The 26,283-nt window shown below is 42.1% G+C and overlaps 2 protein-coding genes across 4 annotated transcripts in view; one reads left to right on the top strand and one right to left on the bottom strand.

Moving 5' to 3' along the window:
• The window catches only part of LOC117980150 (proline-rich protein 36-like), a 578,765-nt gene extending 560,511 nt beyond the window's left edge, over window positions 1-18,254 (bottom strand). The window contains exons 1-4 of the mRNA XM_055112148.1: window positions 17,968-18,254; window positions 16,760-16,961; window positions 16,443-16,646; window positions 15,066-16,255 (exon numbers count right to left, since the gene is read on the bottom strand). Of these exons, the coding sequence (XP_054968123.1) occupies window positions 15,066-16,255; window positions 16,443-16,646; window positions 16,760-16,961; window positions 17,968-18,254 (1,883 nt within the window). The remainder of the gene's footprint in view (window positions 1-15,065; window positions 16,256-16,442; window positions 16,647-16,759; window positions 16,962-17,967) is intronic.
• Window positions 16,166-26,283, top strand: part of NR3C2 (nuclear receptor subfamily 3 group C member 2) — a 366,145-nt gene continuing 356,027 nt past the window's right edge. The window contains exons 1-2 of one of the 3 annotated variants that reach the window (XM_034959228.3): window positions 16,166-16,422; window positions 24,068-25,826. In XM_034959228.3, the coding sequence (XP_034815119.1) occupies window positions 24,070-25,826 (1,757 nt within the window). In that variant the 5' untranslated portion in view covers window positions 16,166-16,422; window positions 24,068-24,069. Of the gene's footprint in view, window positions 16,423-16,474; window positions 18,769-24,067; window positions 25,827-26,283 lie in introns of those variants that run through there. The other 2 variants (XM_034959227.3, XM_003815857.5) reach the window with 2 other exon arrangements.

Below are 26,283 nucleotides of genomic sequence, written 5' to 3'. Positions count from 1 at the left end.
CCCAGATATGCAGTCTTCTTCATCTTTGTATGTTTTCCACCTATGAAGCGTCCCCTCCATTCTATCAAAGGAAATTTCTGTTACAGCACACAAAGGCACCTGAGACCTCAAAGCTTCCTTTTACATGAGCTGCCCTTCTAAATTGTGGTTTTAAATAGCATATTTCCTCAATACGTATAGAATAAAGTTCTCATCCATACTCAATTATACTAACTCTGCCAGGAAGAGAAAGAGAGAAATAGGAGAATGTAAATAGTGTGGGTGATTCTGTCCCACGTTCCCTAAAGCATATGCCCCAGAGGAGCGCGAGAAGGGAGATGTGAATCTGATGTTCCTTCAGTTGGTCTCAGTTCCTGAATTGCTCTCATAGTATGAGCATCTCACCATGTTGAGTGTGATTCAAGTGTTTAAAGATACATTTTTTTCCTTGTGCAACATGGCCCCCAAATGCAAGCCAACTACTTTATCAGGTGTTTAGCTGAGAAAACAGCAATCTGTTCCAATGCTGGAGGAAAAACTGGCTGAGTTGGATGGTATAGAAGCCTCAAACACGACGCATAAAAACAGCCATGTATGTTATACTTTAAGAGTGAATGAAGGGATTTTTTTCCCCAGGGTATTTCTGAATTTATATGAATGTTCACCTCACTTAATGATTTTAGGGCCAAACTCTATGTAAAATGCAAGTCCACATTACCAGGGAAGAGGGTCTGAGGGAGTAGCAGAGAAGTAGAGGTATTGAGATAGAGCCTTGAGGGATACTACAGGCTGGGATGATGATAAGAAAGAGAAAAGAAGGAATGGTGAGCAAGCATCAGAAAGGTAAAGAGGACTGAGAGATCACATTGCTACTTTATCAATTTTTAGGGACATCTATTTGATAATTGAAAAGTTTGCTAATTTTATAAAAGGAAAGCTGTGCCACAGAGAGCTTAGTTGGTTGCAGTATTGATCTTTCAAAAATATTACTGTGTAGTGTAGAATCAAGGTCTGTAAACTTACAATGCAATACCTGTTGAATTGTTAATTCTCTTTCTCTGTTTGCCTAATGTGAAATGTTAGCAGCTAAGCACATTTATCTGTTAATTTACTAAGTAATATATATGTTAACTTGGTTTTTTAATTTAAAAAGCTACCAAGTATATCCCATAAATTCTAAATACTTTGTTTAAATATTAAACAGCAAGTGACAATGGCAGCTTTTGCAGGTGTGCCTTTGAAGTCCGTGTTTATATTGTGGTGAAAGTGACTGTGTGAGTGTATAACAGCAAGGTTGACAATTTAGTGGTCGCTAGGTATCTCTAACTTTGTTGGCACAGTTTCTGCCAGTGGCCCACCCTCAATAATTTAAAATCGAGATTATTCTTATTGCTGAGATGATATTACAGGTCATGATTCTTCTCTTTCTCTCTTTCTCTTCCTGGCAGGGTAAGTAAAACTGAGAAGTTTATTCTATATGTACTGAGGAAAAATGCTGCTTAAAACCACAACTTTTTAAAAGAAAGGCAGCTCGTGTTAAAGGAAATTTCAGGGTCTCAGCTGCTCTTGTGTGCCATAACATGGAGAAAAGGCAAATTAACTCATAAATATTTTATAGGTCAAAAACTGTATGTGAGGTTTTGAAAGATAAATGCTATAGTAATCATTTCAGAAATTCCCATTTTAATTAAATACAATATTTTCAAAATTGTGCTGTGGTGCATGGCATAGGCTTTTTAACGGGAACTTTCTGAATAATGCACTAAATAAAGGGAAAATTGTTCTCTACTAAGTACTGTTTTCGACACATAAAATTTTATAATGATTTTCTTTCATTTGGGCACAAATTAAGGATATGGGTACTTTTTCTGGACCAAATTACTACCCTTTGTTTTCAAGACTTTAGTTCCATGCTTCTATGAAGTAAAATTTCTAAAAAGTAGTTGAGAATGTAGAATCTGGATTGGAAATTAAACACTGGATTAGAAATATTGGGGTACTGGGAAGTGCATGGAGATGGAAGAGTTTACCTAATGGGTCTTAGTTGACTTATCCAATAATACCATTAGAAATTATTATTTGGATTCTAGAGGCAGAACATATGAAAGTCAAAGCTTATACATGTTTGGAACAGAATTTGAATCTGGTTCTGTGGGATTCTACAGTCCATATTCTTTTCTCTACGACACACTGCTCAGCTACTTGACACTTCATAATGTGCTCAGTAATAGTTTCCTAGTAGAAATACATTCGAACTTCACTATAATACTCTCACTATAGACTTACATTCTGTCCCCATTTTCTTATTCTGTATCATGTAAATTAATCAGGGCAATGCATTAACATGTAAACCCCAATGTCTCATGGGGTGCACACAGTAAAGATTTATTTCTGACTCACATCCCAGTCCAGTGCAATGCAGGCAACTGTCTTTGGTAGCTTTTCTCCAAGAGGTGATGCAGGAGTGCAATCCCATTTCAGACTGTGATGCTACCATCCTAAACATGAGGCCTCCCAGGCATTCATGACAAGGGAAAACAGCTTGGACAATCATTCGGGGTGGGGGCGGGTTATGACCAGTCCAGGAAGTAGAACACATCGCTTCCACCAAAACAACAGGATCTACACTCAATCATTTGGACATAACCTAAATGCAAGCAAGGGTGAAATATGTAGCCATCCTGTGTGCCCAAAAAGAGGAAAATGAAGTCAAATTTGGTGAACCCATAGCACTGTCTGTTTCACACCACCTAAGAGTTTACTTCTTCAAATAGCAAAAGAACCCTATATATATTATCTAAAAGTTGAAGTCAAGTTCATGTCATGGAACACTGAGGGAATAAAACTGTGCCATAAGAGTAGCATGTTTTGCAATGGGTGGGTTGAGACATCAGAAGAGGATATGCCTGAATATTAGTGAGAGGAAGCCAGGCAGATAGCCCAGAATACCAAATAACCCAATAAAGAAAATACAAAAAAAAAATAGAAGAAATTATTGATAAGGTCAGATGCCAAGTGAACGGAGAATAGGAAAGTGTACTGCTGTAGGAGCAAATGGTTTAGGACTAACAGTATATTTAAAATATCATAGCTAACACTGTTTACTATAAGCCAGCCATTATATAGGTTGTTAATCTCCATAATAACCTTATGAGGTCAACCATGTTATCTGATTTTGCAGATGATGAGGTTGAGGCACAAGGTTTAAGTAATTGACCCATAGTCACACAGCTACTCAGTGGCAGAACTGGGATCCAAACCCAGGCCAAGTCTGGCTCCAGGGTCTATGCTTTTAACCTTCATACTTTACTTCCACTATAAAAGACAAACACTGCTGGGTTTCTTCTTTTATCTGATACCTGGTATATGACGCAGAGGCAACTTTTCAAAAAATGTCCAAGTTCCAATGTACTTTACTACCCGCCAATTTATTGGCTATATTGGCCCTTTCTTTCTTCCTTATCTCATTTCTTCTGTGTAAAGTAATTATTTAAAAAGCTAAACCAAATGGATAGACACCTTACTCCATCACTCTTCTTACACATTCTTCTCCTTGCCATTCCAGGCAAAGAAAACCCTACTTTTAAATTCCTCCAGAGTAGGAAGTTCATAACTTCCTTTGTAACCTATATCAGTGTTTGGCACTCTGCAAGTAAAGTAGATACACTGCATTTGGAATGTATGGGAAATCTGGAATTATTCACCAAAATTCCAGGAAGGCCAGTAAATCCTGGATAGCATATAAACCCAAAATAGCAGAATGAGGTATGCTTTCTGCAGACCTTTCACACTTCTCTCAAACAGGGGTTGACAAAAAAATCTGGGTGTGGTCTCTTTCTTTCTCCTTTGTATCCATTCCAATGGTCAAGTTTTTGCATCTTGGGAAGAAACTATGAGTTTTTTTCTTAGGACTCTTTCCTTGGCCACTTGTGGTCCAGACACCTCTCAAGAACATTCTGAACAGCCCGTGGAAGCTGGGGTAAGGTTGACAATGTTTAATACCATGTATGGTGGCACTGACTGGCCAGGTATGGGTGTCAGCCAATGAGAATGGACACTGGCTGTAAGCACAGAGTCTGGCTGTTCTAGTACTGACCAACTGTACATCAGCCCACCCCTAACCTTGTGCGATGGTGTTGCAGCAGGCACACTAAAGGAAACTGTAACCTCCTGCACACTCTCCCCTGTGCTAACATACACTCAGTCAGAGGCCCAAATACTTGCTTTCTCCCTGTGACAGGTGTAGATTAAAATCTGTGGGGTTTTCTTTTTTTTTTTTTTGGCTCTTTATGGAATAGTATTACTTGCATATCAAACCCTGCTGATTAATCTCATATAGCTGAAATTCTTGTTATCTTTCACTGATTATTTTTCGAGACTGGTTTGAATCGGGTATGTTTCTTCTCACTTTAGAAAACCATTAATTGAATCTAGCCTGTCCTGCAAATTTAACATGTGGCTCAATTAAAGATCAGCTCATCTTCACCAGAATATTTAGCTACCTGATTCCACTACCTCTGTTTATTGCAAATGATGGCCTCCCTTGATTTGGAGATTGTACATCCAGATCCCAGTGTCTGCACTGAAGTCCCTGAATGCATCCCGCCCTCCACTCATCATTTCTTACACCTCTCCTTAGCTATAACATTAGATCTTATGCCATGGTTCAAACCTATCTGCCCAGCAGAGCTGGTCAGCACTTATGGCAAAAGCCATTAATTGCCCTCCTGTATTTATGCTTGCCTTTTTCTTTTTATAGTAGAACTCTAGTTTTATTAGGGAACATGGCCAAATCAATCTTCCTTGAGGTTTGCTCTGGCTAATGCTATGTAAGCAAAACTAACGAATGCAAATTACTAAGTCAAGGTTTTTGCTTTTTAATAGAAAATTATGGCCATGGAGCTGGCAAGGCAGCCTCCACCATACAGATAAAGTCATTACTCTATGAAACTGGGGAGCAACAAGGAACCTGGCTTCCTAAAGACCTCATGTATTAGACTGAGTTCTGCAAGGAGTGAAAAAAAGAAAACAAAAGAAATGAAAAGAGAAGAGGAGAGGAGAGGAGAGAAGGAGGGATGGAGGGAGGGAGGAAGGAAGGAGAGAAGAGAAAGAAAGAAAGAAAAAGAAAGAGGAGAAAAAGAAAGAAAGAAAGAATGAAAGAAAGAGAAAAAGAAAGAAAGAGAGAGAGGGAGGGAAGGAAAGAAAGAAAGAAAAGAAAAGACAAGAGAACGACCTCATATAGCAGAAACACCTACCCACTCTGGCCCACATTCATTTATCTCACTTTATGTGGTATAGAATTCAACTTTTCCTATTTGAGCCTCTGTCGTTTTTGGAGAGTCTCTTTTCACAGGAGCTTTATCCATACCTAATACATCAGTATATATGAAACACTTCAGTATTATTTCTAGGTTAAATATCAGCATATTGGGCCGGGCACGGTGGCTTACATCTATAATCCCAGCAATCTTGGGAGGCCAAAGCGAGCAGATCACCTGAGGTTGGGAGTTTGAAACCAGCCTGGCCAACACGGAGAAACCCCGTCTCTACTAAAAATACAAAATTAGCCGGGCATGGTGGCGCATGCCTGTAATCCCAGCTACTTGGTAGGCTGAGGCAGGAGAAGTGCTTGAACCCAGGAAGCAGAGGTTGCAGTGAGCCGAAATTGTGCCATTGCACTCCAGCCTGGGCATCACAGAGAGACTCTGTCTCAAAAAAAAAAAAAAAAAAAGATTAGCTTATTGCCAAATAAAGTGAGTTGTTAAACTCACTGAATTCCTAAGCCTTGTCCAGTCTGGACTGAATACTTTTTTCTAGGATGACAGTCAAATGACTTAGCAATTCATACAATTTGGGCTGACCAGAATAGTTCTGCTAATAACTTCAGATCAGCATGCAATGATCTACATTATCTCTGCCACTGGTTGACTAAAAGATGAGTCAATTAAGAAGAAAGAAGATTGGAAAGTGATCCAAAAAGAGTGTCATTGGAATGCACTGAATTTGACTTGCTCTAAGAATCTGTATTCCCCTAGGTAGGCAGTTCTCCTTGCCCTGAGGTCATCTTCATTGCTGTTCTCACAGGGAACAGATGCTTTTTAAATTCCTCCCCTCATCTGAAACCATGAGCTGGATTATGTAGCAGTCCCCATCTGAGTGTTGTTTGGACCTGAATGCCTGGAGTCATGTCACGTTTTGGATATATTGAGAAGAGATTCCCTCTTCTCAAGATCTGGGGCAAGGAGTGACTGCAATACCCAGGGCTTATAACAAAGGATATAAACTCCCAGGTGATGAAAGCCCTAACCCGCTGTAGTTTTTGCTCCCTCCCTCTCCAACAGTAGCCCCCACCAAGAAATGGGAACGTATCACTTTTACGCGTTTTTTTTTTTTTTAAAGGAGTTTCGCTCTTGTTGCCTAGGCTAGAGTTCAATGGCTCGATCTAGGTTCACCGCAACTGAGTAGCTGGGATTACAGGCATGCGCCACCCCGCCAGGCTAATTTTGTATTTTTAGTAGAGACCGGGTTTCTCCATGTTGGTCAGGCTGGTCTCGAACTCCCGACCTCAGGTGATCTGCCTGCCTCGGCCTCCCAAAGTGCTGGGATTACAGGCGTGAGCCACTGCACCTGGCCACTTTTATGCGTTTTTATACTTCCATAGCAAATATGACAAAATGTTCACAACTGGTAATATGAGGGTGGTGACTACTTTGGAGCCTGTGGGTTTTTCAATTTTTTTGTGTGCCTGAAACATTGAAATTTTATAAAATATTTATAAACGTATGAGATATTTTATGCTTAATATTTGTAATTAAATATGAATATAACAATATTTGTAAAGAAGCCATCAAAAACTCTAAGTGACTTTTACAATTGCAAAAAATAAAACTCAATGGGCTACTTGATTTGTTACAATTAGCTTTCTATGATGTCACTATCACGTTAAAGAAATCTGATTTTTTTCCAAGTAAGCCTTCCTTTCAAAAACTGTTAATGATGTTTATCTTTCTTTCAGAACTGTTTCCACAATGTATGGATTATCTCTGGATAATGCTCCAATCAGAGATTACTACTAATTATAATACCGACTTTCCTCACAAGTGAAATATTGGGCATTCCTTTTTAAATGCTGCTTACTTCATTTCAAGTTTGATTTTAAGAAACACTAGGAATGAAGCTTTATTTTATTTCTGTTGAATTTCTTTGATTATTCATCAGGTCTGCCTGTATAAAAACAAATTTTATTTATCTTGATTGAATTTCATTTGTCAACTTCTCAAAGAAGTAAAATCCTACGATGTCAACATTGTTTCCTAATAAAGGGATAAAATTGTTATAGAAGTAAACACAGGCTTGGGTACCTGAGAATAAATATGGAAATCCTCTCACACAACAGTTGGTCAAATCCTAGGAATGTTCCGTTTGCAAGATGAAAGGAGTTCTGAATTGGATGGTGGTAATGGTTGCACAGCAATATGAATGTACTTAATACCACCGAATGGTACACCTAAAAATGGTAAAGGTGGTAAACTTCATGTTTTGTGTATTTTACCACAATTTAAAAACGTGTTACTAAATTAAGAAAACAAGCTAGGAATGGCCACTGGCTTTGTTAAAAGAGTATCACATCTAATTGATCTAAGCCTCCCTTTTGATAAGGTGAAAACTGAAAAAGGAGCATTAGTTAAAATCTACCTCAAGAGTAATGAGCCCATCTTTATGACATACTCAGGACAGAGGAAGAAAAGTGATCTGAACTTGACCACAGTGAACTGTCTGGAAAGGTAATTGAGCCGACAGGATGTGGTGGCTCATGCCTGGAATTCCAGCATTTTGGGAGGGCAAGGCGGCAGGATTGCTTGAGCCCAGGAGTTTCAGACCAGCCTGGTCAACATAGCAAGATCCCTGTCTCTACAAAAGAAAAAACCTACTTTTTTTTGTAAAAAAAAAAAAAAAAAAAAAAGGTGACTGAAGGAATGAAGTTCATCAGTTCTCAACTTCTCCAAATAATTCAAAGTTAATTAGTGCCTTAAAATATAATAAAATAATAGGTACTTTAAGAGGCTGAAAATGGTAAAGTACTTCCCAAATACTGATTCGGGGAAAGAATCAAGGGGTCATTAAAAAAAATCAACATATAGTCTGAGGGCTGTGTAAAGAAAGAGAGAGGGAAGTCCTCAACTTCAAGTTCAGCTAGCCAGTCCCCTTATGCCAATGATTATGTGACTGTGAAAGCCCCCCGCTTTTTTTTTTCACTACAAGACACTTGCTTTCTTCTATTCACTCCTGCTTCTCCCTGACTCCCAGCAGAAGGTGCCAGTGATAACTTAAACTCTGCAAACGAGCAACTTAAGGGCAATTATTTTGTTTGCTATACTCTAGGGCAACGGTTCTCAAAGTGTAGTCCCCAGACCAGCCCCATCCACATCAACCTGGGAACTTGTTAGAAATGCAAATTCTTAGACTCCACCCAAGACCTACTGAACGGGAAACTCTAGGGGGTGAGGCCCAGCATGCTCTTTTACCATGTTCTCCAGGAGACTCTGATGCATGCTAAAATTGGAGAATCATTGTTCTTGATTCTTAGATGTGTGAAGTGCTTCAGGACCCAAGCTCAGGCTTTGATTCTCAAGGGACCTCAAAAACCCTTTGAATTGGCAGTGTGATCTTCAATCTCCCAAAGAAGTATTTCCCAGAGAAATACGGTCTTGGTTTTCTGTAATAAACTTTCAGGGGTAGACAGCTAAGATTTTTTGAGTGCAATAACCAGATGCATGTACTGTGGTAAGTACTTATCCCATTGTAGTATCAATAGTTAATACATGGCTGGACGTGGTGGCTCACACCTGTAATCCTAGCACTTTGGGAGGCTGAGGCTGGCGGATCACCTGAGGTCAGGAGTTCAAGACCAGCCTGTCCAACATGGTGAAACCCCATATCTACTAAAATACAAAAATTAGCCGGGCATGATGGCAAGTGCCTGTAATCCCAGCTACTCAGGAGGCTGAGATGGGGGAATCATTTGAACCTAGGAGATGGTGGTCACAGTGAGCCGAGATCACACCACTGCACTCCATCCTGGGTGGCTGAGCGAGATCCCATCTCAAAAAAAAAAAAAAAATCAATATGTTTCCCAAATAAAGAAACTTAAACTTAGAATAAGTTATTTGACGTGGGTCATAAGTAAGTGACGAAGCCAGAATTCAAAGCCATTCAATCTGACTCTACTGTACTGCTTGATTTGCTTGTCCTGTGAAAAGAACAAACACATCTCTAGGCTGAAAATTTCTGCTTAGACTTTTTATTAAGAAGACCTAGACTTAGGACCCTTTCTTGCACCTTGGGCTTTTTGAATTCTCTGCAAAAGTTAGTGTTTGGTTGAGTTTCTTCATGAGTATACTTGCTGTGATTATCTTGATTTACTTCTTGGGTCTATTGCTTGTTTGTTTGTTAAGGTACCATTACCTGCCTTCTAGTACTGGTCTTGTGATGTCATGGAAATAACATAGTAGATAAAAAGATACGTATATATGATATTGCATTTTGTTCCTTGGCAGTTGTTACTGAATTATAACAATAATTTTGTTTACAAATAAAGGTAATTAGAAAACTGTTAATTATATTTCAGACAAAACATCCATTCAGTGGTACTCAAATTCAAAATAAAAACAACATAATTTATAAATGAAAAGGTAATAGTATACAACTGATCATCTCGAAATGATCAGTTATAAAAATAATTTTCCTAGAATTTTTTCTTCTTTAAGATATGCAATTATTATAAAATTATGTGTCTTGTATTAAAAACAAAAAAGGAAATGTTTCGTGCACACATGGTCCTAGTAAAATCCCAACCCTTTAGGTACTTATTTGGTCCCTTACACAAGGAAGCAATCAACACTATCACGCTATCATCATACATTAGCATTGTTAAGTCTACCCAGCCTTTGCTTACGAGATATGGTTCTACCACATTCATGGTAAACACCATTAAAGATATATATATATATATATATATATATATATATATATTTTTTTTTTTTTTTTCTTTTTTGAGTCGGAGTTTCGCTTTAGCTGCCCAGGCTGGAGTGCAATGGCGCGATCTCGGCTCACCACAACCTCCGCCTTCCGGGTTCAAGCAATTCTCCTGCCTCAGCCTCCCGAGTAGTTGGGATTATAGGCATGTACCACCACGCCTGGCTAATTTTGCAGTTTTAGTAGAGATGGGGTTTCTCCATGTTGGTCAGGCTTGTCTCAAATTCCCGACTTCAGGTGATCTGCCTGCCTCAGCCTCCCAAAGTGCTGGGATTATAGGTGTGAGCCATCATGCCCGGCAAGAAATTTTTTAAAGTACTAAACTAGTTTTATTTCTAAACATGTCTACTTGTTTTGATAAAATATTAAGGTCTAGTTATAACTAGCACTAAATACTTCAAAATAGCTTATAGTTTAAATATTTAAGAATTGACATGTCATATACCTTCCATATAGAAAGTGTTCATTTTAAACATTTAAACATTTTAAACACGGATATTCAATGTCAAAATGTACATATTAATAAAACTATATAGTACTCTGTGAAAAACTATCAGCATTGAAAGATTTGCACCTGGTTAGAGGAAGGGATAGCTAACCTTGACTTTTACTAAAACTGTACATGTCTTTTGAAAAAAAAATCCCAAGAAGCAATTAAAAAATGCTTCATATTGAAAGAGCTAATAGATTAGCAACCCCAAAAGGATTAGAGAACACAAATGCAATATAATAAAAATATCATTTGATATAAGAATGCATAAACTCTCCACTGTGCCAGTTAGATGAAGTAGGAAATACTCAGCTGCCTTACTTGGGACAAACTCAAAAGTTGGATTAGGTCTTTGAAATGAGCAGATGACCTATGAATAAGAGGATTCAGTAGGCTTCTCTAATTTTATACCATTACCCCTACTTCTCTTGGAACAAAAATCACTCGATTTGGGGAGACTATAGGTGAAAGGGAAATTTGACACTTGCAGATATTTAGTTTTAGTTTGCTTTGTAATGCATTACCCATAGCAAATTTACCTCTATCTTTAGGAATAAAGATGACATCTGTCATGAAGCTTCTTACATTTTTTGTTTGCTGCTTCCAGTGTCATATATCTGACATGTGATAACCTCCCTCTATTAACTCTAATGTTAGGGAGAAGGTTTTATTCACTTTGGCTATCTACATGGCTATTCTTAACCTAGAATTATAGTGTCTGTTTCTGACACTGAACACACATTTTAAGAATTATCTTTTTAAATTATCTTTCTTATGTATACTTAGGCATCAGAAAATTAATTTTTGTTTTGTTTTGTTTTTGAGACAGGGTCTTACTCTGTTGCCCAGGCTGGAGTACGGTGGTGCGATTATGGCTTACTGCAGCCTTAACCTCCTAGGCTCAATCTATCCTCCTGCCTCAACTGCCCAAGTAGCTGGGACTATAGGTGTGTGTCACCACACTCAACTAATTTTTTAAACTATTTTTTAGAGACAGGGTCTTGCTATGTTGCCCGGGTTGAGAAAATTAAAATATAAAAATTCAAGTGGACTCATTTTATGTGGATACCTTATTGCCTGCCGCAATGCATTAATAACATTTTATATCACACTAAGTTTTTTATGGCTAAAGATTAAATCCTGAAGCATTTTTTTGCAATCATCTTTGCTAGAGTTTAAAAAATAGTGTTGACAAAGATGTTGTCTTAGTTGCTACTGACAGCTGTTAAAATGCTGCTAAAAATATAGTGCCAACTACTGAAAAGCTAACTGCTCCTGTGAAGTCCTAATGAGAAATTCTAAATGAGTGTTTCATCAAGTTCAGCAGAGACTTACATTTCCCACACCTGACCCACTGGATTGTCTCACTTTTTTTGTGGTTGTTACTGTACATAATATTGCAGAAACAGCTTCAAGGCATAATTTTAATGAGCACACAAATCATGCAATTATTTATGTAAGATTAGCACAGTTATTTAAAGGTGATGAATTTCTTGTACTAAATCAAGAATATATGAAAAAAAGAGGAGAAATTGAAAATGTCTTTATTTTTATTAAAATATACTGCTCTAAGTTCCTCCCCTTTTTCAACTACTGTACATTATTTCTAAATTTAGAACATCAGTGTAGGCACAGTGAAATCTGATTTGCTTCTAATAATATGGCATACTAATTGTGATGCATGTGCTGTTTGGTGCTCTGTCATCTCAAAATCTGGCCATAAAAATGTATTAAGTTTGCATATTTTCTATTTAAAATGACTACAGATGGAATTAAGGTAGCCAGATGAATAAATAATAAGGTAAACAAATACAGAAATTAATGAATAACCAAAGCTAATACAAATATTCCAAGTAGTCTAGAAAATTGAGTTTGGGCTATTTTGGATATTAACAAAAACCCTGATATGTTTTGTATTTATCTTCTGGTCTACAATTTCTTATTTACTTGCAGTGTTTATAAACTGTAATATGTGTGCTTTGCAATAAACAAAGAAGAAGTTTTATCTTATATTATTCCTCTATTCATCTTCTCTCTCTCATCAACACCCCCCTCCTTTCTCTTTCTGACTCTCCCTGTCTTTCTCAACTCTTTCCAACAGCTGGTAAGAGACTGAAAAAAAAAAAAATCCCAGCTTTTTAGAAAGAAAGAAAAAAAAAATGCCAGCATGGCTAGGCTTATTAATGAAGTTAACTAGGACCAAATGCTTAGCCTTTAACTTTTAAAAATTATTGAATATGATTAAATTATATGATACCTATTGGTCTTTACTTTCTTGTCAGTAAATAGATAATGGAGAAGTACATAATACATTTCAACATATACGTATTCAATTTTTTTTTTGGCTTATAATTTTACAGCTTAACTCCATGGCTTTCCCCCTACCCCTCAGTGTCAGCTGTTGAAGGAATGGATTTGGAGCAGAGAACTAAGGGGTGGCTCTGCTAAAGCTGAAATAGAGAGCTAGGGAGGATTTTTTCCAACACAAACTTAGATGATATTAGGCTTTGTATCTGAAGTTACATAATAGAGGATGTGATGTCACACATGTAAATTGCAAACGCTGAGTCGTGCACTTTAGTGGCAAACCTCAGGGAGTTTGACATTAATGGGATGGGGGGGAGGGAGGTGTCCCGAGGTTCAGCGACTGTGAATAGAGGGAGAGCAATTGTCAAAAGGGAGATGTCTGATGCTGCTTCAAGCTTTCAGCTATTTGGCAGCTACATAGGAGACGAAGTTAACGTCCTTTTCCGTGCGATAATTCTCCTTTCTATTTTTCTTGAAAAAATTTCTATCCTTTTGCAAGGAAAAAATACACTTACATAAAAAGACGAAAGCAACAAACTTTGTTAAGAGACATCTCAGAAAACAACTAAATATTGACATTTACTAGGCACACATATTTCTGAGTTGATCGGGCTCTCTATGAATGGGCATTGGAATGAAGAGTATTCCTAACCTTCTAAAAACCCATCTTCTTTGAAGAGATCCCTCTGAGGCATCACTTGTGGGGTGATTCCAAGCAAAACCAGTGTCACCTTCTCTTCAGATGAGGGAGACTCAGATCTTATCCCAAAGTTGTTCACTTTTCAGGGTGTCACAGGACCACCTTTTGTCTCTTAGCAGAGGAAAATATAAAAGTGGTTTACCCAGGGGAAACTTAATCATTCAAATATTTGGGCAAATGTTTAAAGACTCAGATATCAAAAAACAAATAAAGCTTTGCCTATTAATAATTGCAAGATCCCCTAACATCTCTCCCAAGGGTAAGATAAGCTGATACTGTAAATAAGGGCAAATGGACTCCCCACAAGCTATTTTGTGAAAAAGTTTCAAAAGAATATCCATATCTGCTTAAAAATTCAATCTTAGCTTTGTAATACCAAACTGTTTTAAAAGCAGCGAAGATGAAAATTTGAGAACAGTTTGTGTGTGTGTGTGTGTGTGTGTGTGTGTATGTATAAAATGGACAAAAGAAACACAGGAAGAAATCTTATAAATTCCTAAAATGTTGCAGTTATAATAACCCCACTGTACACCCTAATTTGATCAAATTGTCCTTAATTGAAATCATTGATTAAAATAGTGGTGGGAGTACCTAGCTTAAGAATTGTTATAGAAAATCATTTTGTAAAGGGGGAAACAATAATCAATGCCCAATTTGTAAGTTTTGGAAACAATTTACATTATATACGTTACCTTAAGTGGGGGGGTTCTTTTTATCCAACATTGTGTTATGAAAAATTTCAAACACACAAAAAAGCTGAAGGAACTTTACAGTGAACACCTGTATACTTAGCACTTATATTCTACTATTAATATTGCACTATCAACATGCTTTATCACATATCTATCCATCCTTCTGTCCATTTTATCAATCCACCAATGTTGCTGCATTTTATTTTTGATGCACGCATTTCCAAATTAGTTTGCAGACATCAGTACACTTCCAAATGGTTCTTTTTAAAACTCACTGAATGTTATTTTTCAAAATATCTGATACGTAAATATTTTCTTGATCACCATCTTAAGATATACCTTAAGAATGCAGTAAATATGAACCTAGAAGCCCTTCCTACAAATAAGAAAAGCCAAAAGGTTGTTTTACTAGAGGCCAAATTGTTACCTTGAGCCAGCTAAGAACCGAGTCGTGCCAAAACTGTGTAGGTGATGGAGGCAATGGGAAGCTCGCTGTCAGGACAGTGGGAATGTGGAAGGAGAAAGGCAGTGATTGTTTTAACAGGGCACCTCGGTGTTTAACACGGGTCTATGTGGGAAGGGATTAGCAACTTTCACAGCTATTTAGGAATAAAACGGGAAAGAACCCAAAGAAGGGCGGGGGTGGAAGGGGGCAATAGAGCCTGCAGAAAAAGGAGTGTTAAGCCAGAAAAGGGGTGTGTGTGTGGTCAGTTCGTGGGGTTTAACTGAGTCAAAAGGGACCACAGCAGGGGAGCCGGTAAATGGTAGTGACACTCACACTTCTCCCCCCTCCCAAACCCCCAATCTTCCATCTAAGGGTGTGTGTAACGGTGCGGGGGAAGAGTCTGGGGCAGAAGCGTACCTCGCACACGCGCGTGAACACGCGCGCACACACATGCACACGCATACATATCTCCTGACGTGGTGATCTCCGTGGCCGGGGTGGGGGCGTGGGACTCCGGGGAGGCTCCGCAGAGGGGCAGCGTGCGCGGGACAATCCCGGGATCCGGGTTCACCCATCCATCCTCTGTCCCCCGCCGCGTGCCCGCGCGCCGCCGGCCGCCCGCCTGCCGGGCCCAGTCGCCCCCCTTTCACTTTCGCGTCTGCGTAGGTGTCTGCCCGAGCGGGCTCGAGGGCGCGGGGGCGCGCCAGGAGACGCGGGGGCGCGCGGCGCGCCGCGAGCGGAGGAGGAGGGGTCCCGGCGCTCGGCCCCTTCCTCGGCTTGCCCCGCCGAGCCGCCTCCGCGGGCGTCTGAGCCGCCGTCAGAGCGAGGGGACCGGTCGCGACCGCAGGGCCCCAGCCAGCTCCCCGCACGCCTCCGCGCACAGACGCCCGCTCCCTCCTCGGCGCCCCCCCACGGCGGGGGTGGGGCAGAGGCGCGGCGAGCCCGAGAGGGGCGGGGAGAGGAGCGGGGAGAGGAGCAGCCTGGCGGGGTGGGCAGCCGAGGAGCAGGAAAAGAAAACTTTTCCCTCCCGCCCCCCGCGCGAGGTCCCCAGCCCTCGCCTCCCCCCGCAGGTGGGAACTGCACCTGAGGCCGGGCGCGAGGTCAGGGCGGGACTTTGGAGGGCTGCGGGCAGGGCTGAAGGGGGTGCGTGCATTTGGGCTCAGTTTTCCTTTGGCCTCCAGGTTGTCAGTGGCCGTAGTGGGAGGGCGGCCGCCGGCGCCCCTGCCCGTTTCCCACCCGCGGGTGGCGGGACGCGGTGCCGCCTCCTCCCGCTCGTGAGGGTGTGACCCGGGGAGGGGGGCGCAGGCTCCCCCTGCGACCGCCCCCTCACACACGCGCTCGGCCGCCCGAGCTGTCACCGGCCACCCAGGGCCCGGGGAGGGGGCGCGGAGAGTGGCGCTGCGGAGCGACGGGCGCGGGATCCTCCTGCCGGACTTCCCGGCTCCCAGGGACGCCGCTGTCAACGCCGAGCGGACGCGCAGCCCCGGGAGAGGGGCCCGCCAGAGGCCCGGCCGCCGCCACTGGGGGCGGGCGGGTGCCCGCGTCCCCCTCTGCGCGATTTGGCGCCGCTGCCTCGCCGCCTCTTGTAGGGTAACAGCACTATTGCTCTACCCACCGTCAGCAGGGCGACTGCCACTGCCGGGATTATCATCCTCTCCATCCTCACCGCCGATCAGCCAATATTGGACTTGCTGGTGGCGGCGGCAGCAGCGGCGGCGGGAGTCTAGCCGTTCCCCTTCCCCCGCCCCAGCCTCACCACCATGTCCTAGAAAAGGTGAGTGCAGCGACAGTCACTTTGCGCTGACAGCGGCGAGAGGGGGCCCGGAGAGCGCAGGGGCGGCCCCGGGCAAGGCAGGTTGCGCGCCCAGGGCAGAGGGCGCGGGTTGGCGAGCGGAGGTGGGATGCGGGCAGGAGACGAGTTGCCCGCTGGCGGCCCTGGGGCAAGGGTGCTGGGTGGCGGGCGAGTGATCGCGGCGGCTGCCCCTGCACGGTTCTAACCTAGATTTTGCAAGAAGCTGAGATCCAGGGCAAGACCGGCCCTCCTCAAAGGAGATAAAAACTTAGTAAAAGAGACAAGTCCATTCCTTTAATAATGAGTAATTCGGCAACGCCTGCGGAGCCGCCGCCGCCTCGCGTGCCCAGGCTCTAGGTCCGGGACTCCCCTTGCTCCCGCCCGCCGCCCGCGCTCTGCCGGCGTGCGATCGATGCCCAGTTCGCTGGGCCGGGAGAGTGCGCGTGACGGTGGGCCCCGCGGGAAAGTTGGGACGCTCGGCGGGGACTCCTGGCTGCGGGGACGCCGGGGGCAGCTCCACGCTGGAGACCGAGGGGCATTAGAGTCTGGGGTCAGGACCAGCTCGCGGCGCTGCCGCTGTCGCCCCTATCTCCAGGGAGTTCCTGACTGGAGCGGCTGAGAGTTCAAGTCTCAGCCCTGGGTTAGGGGTCGGGAATCCCGAAGCTTAACTAACTGTTAAGGAGAGGAGGGGCCTTTGGGCACAGGGTGTCCCCCAGTCCCCCGCCTCGGGCTTTGGCGGGCGCGAAGCGAGGGTGAGGCGGGAGGCCGCACAGCTGCCGCCGCCGGGCTGCGGGTCGCCGAGGGCCGGGGGACCAGATTTAGGTGTATGCGTCACTGATGCTGACTCCGGGCCAGCGGGGAGCCTAAAACGGGGCCTTATATGAGAAGCCTAAAAGTCCTTAGAAATCAAAGTTAGGAACCCCATCCTTTTGCTCAGTAACTGCAGCATTTGGGTGGGCGGGAGGAGAATCGAGGAGGGGGCGGTTGGAGGGAAACCGAAATTTCTTCATGCAGACAACCGATCCTTAGAAAACAGTTTGGTTCCTTCCCCCCTCCTGTCTGTTTCTCCCACTTATGTGACCCACCCCCTCCACCCATTATAACGTGAATATCCTCGATGGTAAGCTTGCTTTCAAATTGAACTAGTGGAAAAATCCAATACTAAAGTAGTAAGTACAGTGACAAAATTATAAGGAAGTAGAGGAGCAGCTCTTGACCCTGCCACTTCTTTCATTTTTCTCTCTTTTTTTTTTTTTTTTTTTTTTGGTGTTAGGGGTCTAAGGGATGGGAGGAAAGCTGTGTTTAAAGGGTTTTTCCAGCACGGTTAAAACAACTAAATTCAAATCGAGTGAACGTGATCGTCTTGCTCGCTGGCAGCGAAGGCTGCTGCTGCTCTGCTGAGAGGTAACTCTGGAGACAGTGGAAAGGGGCTGGGAGAAGAACCTCGAGGGTCGGGTGAAGCCCACCCAGAGTCCTCCCCGCGCGCGGACGCTGTTGGGCGGCGCCAGGGTCTGGGCTGCAGCTCACCTGGAGCTGCAGGTGGAGAGCGTGAGGGGACGACACTTTGCTCGCGGAAAAACCGACTTCTTCCGCGTCAGCACACTTTTCACATCTCTCCAGATATCCTGGGGTCGGTCAGAAGGAGAGCAGGGTGGACGTAAGCAAGTTTGGGGCGGCCGAGCGATGGGGGTGGGGGCAGCGTGCGGAGGCCGCCTGATGTAGCCACCGCCCGGCACCCCAAGCTCCCGCCGCGGCTGCGGCTTTAAGGAAGCTGCCGAGTCCAGGCTGTGTCGCAGCAACTTTGTATCAGTCATGTCGCCAGCCTGGTGACTGACAGCCTGGATTGTCCAATAAGAAGCCCGCCTGACCCGTGCGGCGTGGAGCCTTGCTTCTCTTCGGGCCAATAGGAAGGGTTCAGGGGGGCGGGATAGCAACCTGAACTTTATCTGGACATGTGACCCGCTTTTAAAAGGGCCAGCCCTCCAGCTGGCCCACTCCCCCTCCGGGCTTTCGCCCGCCCTCTCTCCCTCCCTTTTTTGCCCGCCCTGGCCCTGCCCCTGCCCCTGCCCCCTCCTCTCAGCCCCTCCGCGCCCGGGGTGTCATTGGGCCCGGGAGACGGGAGCCAACTTCAGGCTGCTCAGAGGAAGCCCGTGCAGTCAGTCACCTGGGTGCAACAGCGTTGCTGCCTCGGGCTCTCCCGCTGCAGGGAGAGCGGCACTCGCTGGCCTGGATGTGGTTGGATTTAGGGGGGCTCCGCAGCAGGGGTTTCGTGGCGGTGGCAAGCGCTGCAACAGGTAGACGGCGAGAGACGGACCCCGGCCGAGGCAGGTGTGTAGGGGCGCGCGGCGGGGCACCGCTTGCCCTGCTCGGCGTGCGGCCGCGGCGCGGGAGCGTGCACTTTGCAGGGAGAAGTGGCTGCGTAATCCGGAGGCACAGTCAGTATGGTGCTGTGTGCTTGTTGTTTTGTTTTGGTTTTCCACTTTTCTCCCCCTTTGGCCGCCAGAGGACTATTTTGGGAAAGTTTGGCCACTTTGGATAAATGCCCTCTAACTAGCAGCTTTTAACTGCCTTTGGCAGTGGGAGGTCTACCACCCTTCCCTTTACCCAAAGATGAATTTCGGATCATTTTCCCTGTACAATTTTTAAAGGACATTTGAATAATATTTCTTTCCTTTATCAATTGCGGAAGCTCCCAAATCTCAGCCGGAGGTGTAGCGCATAAGGGCAGTTGAAGGAGATATAGATCCTAATAGATCCTGTATAAAAGGGGCTCTGGAAATTCGTGCATTTCCCGTTCGCTAGCATTCGCGAAACTCTTGAGACAGGCTACGCTTCCTATGGCATCAGTTGGAATTTTAAGGGCAAGGGAGAAGGGGACGAAGCTTCTTTTGGTGGCATCCTTACTCTGCTACTGAATTTTAGGTGCGTGGCTTTGCCTACTCAATTTAAAAAGACCAGGTTTAAATAATAATGGTTTATGGCACCATCAGTTTTAATTATTTATTATGACATAGGAGTTAGGAAAACTTTTGATAGCAGACGAGCTTTTGAAACCGCCGAATTTTAAAGGCACCAAATTGCTTCCTAACATTTTGTATTGCCATTTCTCTAGGTGCTGTTATTGATGATATTTACATAGTAATGATAACAGCATTCTCCATCTGTGAAGTCCTGCTGTGAAGTTTAAATTTTATGTTTGACATCGTGGCAGCTATCATGGAAAAGCTTGAGAGGAGAAGTTTTAAAAAATAATTTAAAGTGGAGCTTTTTCCTTTAAGGGAGGCATAGTTTTGTTTGGCGATTTTTGGAAAGATCAGGTGGCTCGGTAAATTAGGTGAGTGAATAGAAATCAGGTGTGCTCAGTTCTAACTGGTTCTCCCGCTCTCTTAGGTGACCTTGGGCAGATTTCTATCATTTACCTCATCTATAAAAGAGAGGAACATAATAGTTATGTAGTGGGGAATGACAAAAAATAGTTACATATAGTGAACTTTTACAACTATGCAGTCTATAGATGATTGTGAGATTCTTAAGCTTTAGTCTTTAAAGTGCCATCTTATAGCCAAATAAATATAAAAAATGATGCCTTTTCTATCATTTCCATCATGATGAGATTGGGTTTTGGGGGTTACTAAAAGTGAAAGTGTTTCCAGATAAAATACAAATTCGCAAGGATCTTTGTTAATATTCCCGAAAAAATACTTCTTTATGGAAAAGGGCAATTTAACACAGACTGTAAAACGTAAAACTTTAAGGTTTTCCTTTGTGAAAACAGCATTTCTTTTGTGTTTGAGAGCATATGTATGGCTTAAAGTAGCACCTCCACCAGTGCTTTTCCTTTAGTGAATTTTTTTTATGTTTCGGGGCGAGGCCCATTTGCATGAAAATTAAAAGTTCTAATGTTTTTTGCATTTGTCCTAAGAGAATCTTTGGTATGGTTTCCATTGTGAGGCAGGCAAGCCTGATTTTTGTTAGTTAGATTTGTATACCTCTATCTGCTTCATTTTATACTTTAGTAACATAAACTTTTTCTTTATCCTCTAGATATTAAGTTCTATGAGGATCATATTCATCGACTAGTATTTTCAGTATTCACTAGTAAGTACAGGTTGACTGAAATTCTGCTCAAGCCATGGTCATTGTGCCAGTTGCAAAAAGATAACCTCTGTTTCCTGGATGACATAGTAAATAAATTCCTAACTGGACCCATTTGTTTACAGAAAAGACTAATTAAAATACTAGGGAGACTCAACATAAAATATTTCAATAATGCTATTTGAAAAATATCTGATCTTAAAAAAAGTTTGTGTAGAAGCCGTGCAGATGCTAGATGTCTTGTATTCTTTTGTGTTTGACTATTGCCAATCTGTATTGTTTCCTTTGTTGAGAGGTGCATTAGGTTGGTAGATGAGAATACCTTAAACAAAGTAATTTAGATTTCAGCAAAGCCTTTTGCAAATTCCTTAATGAGACTCCTGTCAATAATGTGGTGAAACACAGCCTATTTTATGTTATTAAGGGAGTTCAAGGTTAGCCAAACAGGACTTGGAAAGTTGTGATCAGCTATATGATGTTAGCTGGTAAGGTGCTACCTTGTCCAGGGCTTTAAGACTGTCTTTGGTACCCATCATCTCCAGTATAGATTCTCTTCAGGTCTTCCGTAGCCTCACAAATGTGGGATATGGTTCTTGCTTTAGGGCAGAGTGCCGAAAAGTGCAGAATCTTAGTAGATGTTCTTTGAGAAAAAGGTGGAGTGGTCAAATTATTTGAGGAATGCTGGATTAAAAGGTAAACAGAATCTCCCAGAGGTTTTGATATGCAAATTTATATAGGGAAATTTCAAAAAAGCCAAGAGTGGACCGCCCTTCCCAAAAGACAATTTGGAGAATGGGTTTTGGAGAGGGGTCTGGGTGGGGGTCCCCTTCAGACACGGGACAGAGAGCCCTCTTGACTATGACCACGAAGAGAATGAGGCTATGTGAGTGACGCAGAGTGTGCCAGTGAAGGCCTTCAGGTAAAGCTGTTGAGACAAGAGTAACTTCCAGGCATCTGGTTAGATGGTGGTGCAGTTTGCCAAGAAAGCGAATGTGAATTTGGGGGTGTGTGGGGGGAGAGATGTGTAGAAAGTGTTCAGTTTTGAATACAAATAGACATATTTATTGTGTTGTTTAACGGATTTGGATCTGAACCATTTATACCTTAGCTATATAGTCATTTATCTTTAGTATGGGGAAGACAAAATATTCTTAGGTAGAAATAGAAGCAGCATATAATATTTACTGCTATTTTTCAATACATAGCTATGACTAAATGGTTTTTTAGTAAAGCATAAAAGGCCAGTCTTAGCTATTTGGATCCCAATTCACTGTTTTTTAGTTTAGTTTTCTATCAGCTTTTACTTGGCTTTCATCCACACCAAACATTTTGGCTGGAATTACTATTAATAGATAACTACCTCAACCTTTGTAATTTTATTTATTTTCTACTGTTTTGTGATTGATTTTTGATTAGGAATTCATAGGATGTTCTTTAAGTGAAAACATACTACATAATTGGTAGATTTTAATGTTTGGAAATTGAGTATTGATATTATAATATTTGAAAATTTTTTCAATGTATCCACTTGGGATACTGTAGTGAAATTGATCATTTCTGCCCTTTGAGAAGGTAAACTCTAGTGTAAAACACAGAAAAGTAAGAGGTAATTATAATACTTGGACAATTTGGACATTAATTTTCTTCATAGGGCTTTGTGCTATCTAATGCAAATTTATTTATGAGTCCAGCTAAGATTTATCTAATGCAAATTTATTTAGTAGCATTATTTTTCAATGTTAATACATATTCTGTAACAAAAGGACTTCGTGTTTTTTGTTTTTTTTTAAATGAAGGGAAGGTAGGCAGGGTGGAGATAGTGACAAAGAGGGGAAAGGATGAGAGGCCAAAAATAAAACTTGTGTATAGAATGGCAGAAACAGCATCTTTTAGATCAGGACTTTTATTGGGCCATAGATTGTTTACAGACTTTGAAATGTTTGAAAAATGCATAATACAGATTTTAGGAGTTTTAAAATACTAAAATGTAAAAATAAAATTTTACTGTGAGTGAGTTAATTTCCTTTAAGATATGTTTCTTTAGAGTGGTGGTTGTCAGCCAAGGGTGATTTTGCCCCCCATGGGCATTTGGTAATGTCTGGAGACATTTTCAGTTGTCACAACTGGGGAGGTGGAATGCTACTGGCATCTAGTGGGTAGGGGTTAGGGATACTGCTAAACGCCTTAACAATGCATTGGGCAGACCTCCACAGCTAAGAATTATCAGGCCCAAAATGTCAATGTGCCAAGATTGAGAAACTGTGTAGAGAGAGACTTGCGATCAAATTGCAGCTCCAACACTTGGTTGTGTGTCTGGTGCCTCAGTTTTCACACTTGTATTATTTGGATAATACTTTTATCAGTCATTCAAGGTTGTGTGTAAGGATAAATGAATTAATATATGCAAGAAGCTTGCAATACTGCATTAAATTATATGGGTAAGAATTATATCAATATAGCCTATTATGAAGATTCTGTCTGTGAAGTAAATTGATCTATAGAGCGCATGGATATGGTTATATATCTGAAACAACCTTGTGGGTTGCTTGAGGATGGGGATTGTGTCTCATTTGTTTATCACTGGCTATTCACTGACTGGTCTAAGGCCAAGGGTGTAGCAGGCACTTGGTAAATATTGTTGAATGAATGAATGAATGCTTAAATTTTCAGGGCTCCTCTCAAAAGTCACCATTTACCATTGAGAGTAAACATTTCTGGTTGTTGGCAGTCGTTCTAGCAGAGGTACCACTGGTACCATGCACAGGTCAGGGTGCATGTCAAAGTCCTTGCCAGTACTGAAATACAGAGAAGACACCAGACATTCCTGAATTGTCATACAGCCCTTTTGAGATATGGACCATCTTTATCAGAATGTATAGATCTTTTCAGAACTGACATTAAATTATTTTCATCACTAATCTAAAGAGAGTCTTACTTTTAAAAAAATCAAAAATTATTTTTCCTATGATAATTCACTTGGTATGTTTATGTTTGGAAAGAGTAACTTTAATTACATTTCCATATGTTTTTAACAAGGCCATGTATTAAATATGGAAGGCAGCTTCTATATGATCCAAAGACTCCAAAGGCATTGGAGTCAAAAGATTTAGATTTAAACCCAACTTTGTCACCATGTCTTTGACTTTGGGCAAGCCACCCACTTCACTAAGTCCTCAGTTACCTTTTTTTGCCTGCCTTAATAATTCCCAGGATTACTTTGAATATCTAATAAGTTAACATTTGTAAATATTTTTTGCAGACTCTAAAGACTGTATTATAGCAAACATGTTACTTTTATTTAGATCCAAAACAGTTTTATATGATCGCTTCTCTTGTTCTGACATCTCGACAAGCTGTAGTCAATACTCTGTTATGTCAGCATCCAAAAAGGTAACAGTTTTAAATTAGCTAGAAATGTTGCTCATAATAAGTAGAATATGTTTTGTCGCTTAGTAAATGCAATTTTAGAATGTCTTTTAGAGTAATATTGCTATAACTGACTCTAATTTTTTAATGTAAATTTATTTGTTAGCGATGGAGACCAAAGGCTACCACAGTCTCCCTGAAGGTCTAGATATGGAAAGACGGTGGGGTCAAGTTTCTCAGGCTGTGGAGCATTCTTCCCTGGGACCTACAGAGAGGACCGATGAGAATAACTACATGGAGATTGTCAACGTAAGCTGTGTTTCCGGTGCTATTCCAAACAACAGTACTCAAGGAAGCAGCAAAGAAAAACACGAACTACTCCCTTGCCTTCAGCAAGACAACAATCGGCCTGGGATTTTAACATCTGATATTAAAACTGAGCTGGAATCTAAGGAACTTTCAGCAACTGTAGCTGAGTCCATGGGTTTATATATGGATTCTGTAAGAGATGCTGACTATTCCTATGAGCAGCAGAACCAACAAGGAAGCATGAGTCCAGCTAAGATTTATCAGAATGTTGAACAGCTGGTGAAATTTTACAAAGGAAATGGCCATCGTCCTTCCACTCTAAGTTGTGTGAACAGGCCCTTGAGATCATTTATGTCTGACTCTGGGAGCTCCGTGAATGGTGGCGTCATGCGCGCCATTGTTAAAAGCCCTATCATGTGTCATGAGAAAAGCCCGTCTGTTTGCAGCCCTCTGAACATGACATCTTCGGTTTGCAGCCCTGCTGGAATCAACTCTGTGTCCTCCACCACAGCCAGCTTTGGCAATTTTCCAGTGCACAGCCCAATCACCCAGGGAACTCCTCTGACATGCTCCCCTAATGTTGAAAATCGAGGCTCCAGGTCGCACAGCCCTGCACATGCTAGCAATGTGGGCTCTCCTCTCTCAAGTCCGTTAAGTAGCATGAAATCCTCAATTTCCAGCCCTCCAAGTCACTGCAGTGTAAAATCTCCAGTCTCCAGTCCCAATAATGTCACTCTGAGATCCTCTGTGTCTAGCCCTGCAAATATTAACAACTCAAGGTGCTCTGTTTCCAGCCCTTCCAACACTAATAACAGATCCACGCTTTCCAGTCCGGCAGCCAGTACTGTGGGATCTATCTGTAGCCCTGTAAACAATGCCTTCAGCTACACTGCTTCTGGCACCTCTGCTGGATCCAGTACATTGCGGGATGTGGTTCCCAGTCCAGACACGCAGGAGAAAGGTGCTCAAGAGGTCCCTTTTCCTAAGACTGAGGAAGTAGAGAGTGCCATCTCAAATGGTGTGACTGGCCAGCTTAATATTGTCCAGTACATAAAACCAGAACCAGATGGAGCTTTTAGCAGCTCATGTCTAGGAGGAAATAGCAAAATAAATTCGGATTCTTCATTCTCAGTACCAATAAAGCAAGAATCAACCAAGCATTCATGTTCAGGCACCTCTTTTAAAGGGAATCCAACAGTAAACCCGTTTCCATTTATGGATGGCTCGTATTTTTCCTTTATGGATGATAAAGACTATTATTCCCTATCAGGAATTTTAGGACCACCTGTGCCCGGCTTTGATGGTAACTGTGAAGGCAGCGGATTCCCAGTGGGTATTAAACAAGAACCAGATGACGGGAGCTATTACCCAGAGGCCAGCATCCCTTCCTCTGCTATTGTTGGGGTGAATTCAGGTGGACAGTCCTTCCACTACAGGATTGGTGCTCAAGGTACAATATCTTTATCACGATCGGCTAGAGACCAATCTTTCCAACACCTGAGTTCCTTTCCTCCTGTCAATACTTTAGTGGAGTCATGGAAATCACACGGCGACCTGTCGTCTAGAAGAAGTGATGGGTATCCGGTCTTAGAATACATTCCAGAAAATGTATCAAGGTAAGTTGGTTTTCTCCATTTTTTTGGAAGTCATGGCTTTATACATGTTGAAGGTTAGCATTATCTTTACAGTCGATAAATTTAAACACATTTCAGATAACTGTTTTAAGGATGGTCATATGTTGCTCCCCTTTGCATGTCGATATAATGTTATTTTTTTGAAGTAGAGGGAAAAAGCATTCTTAAAATGTCTTAGAAAATATCTGCATTGATTTTGAAGGGGCATATGTAGGTGTCCCCCACTCCCCATTGCCTGTTTTAGGTGTTCGGAAAATTTATGTTTTACTGCCAGTTACTATGTAAATACAGTAATTTAGCAGACTAGTACTAGATTTTTTTTCCTTTAGCTGTTTGCCGGTTTACTAAAATTGCTTTAAGTTAGTTTATTTGTGGTCTTAGTCCTTTTTTTTATTATGGCTTTCTTTATTAATCATCACTTCATCGGTTGTGAAAACTA

The sequence above is a fragment of the Pan paniscus genome, chromosome 3 (genome assembly GCF_029289425.2).
Source record: "Pan paniscus chromosome 3, NHGRI_mPanPan1-v2.0_pri, whole genome shotgun sequence".
Taxonomy (NCBI): Eukaryota; Metazoa; Chordata; class Mammalia; order Primates; family Hominidae; genus Pan; species Pan paniscus.
This window is presented reverse-complemented; position numbering and strand designations above follow the sequence as displayed.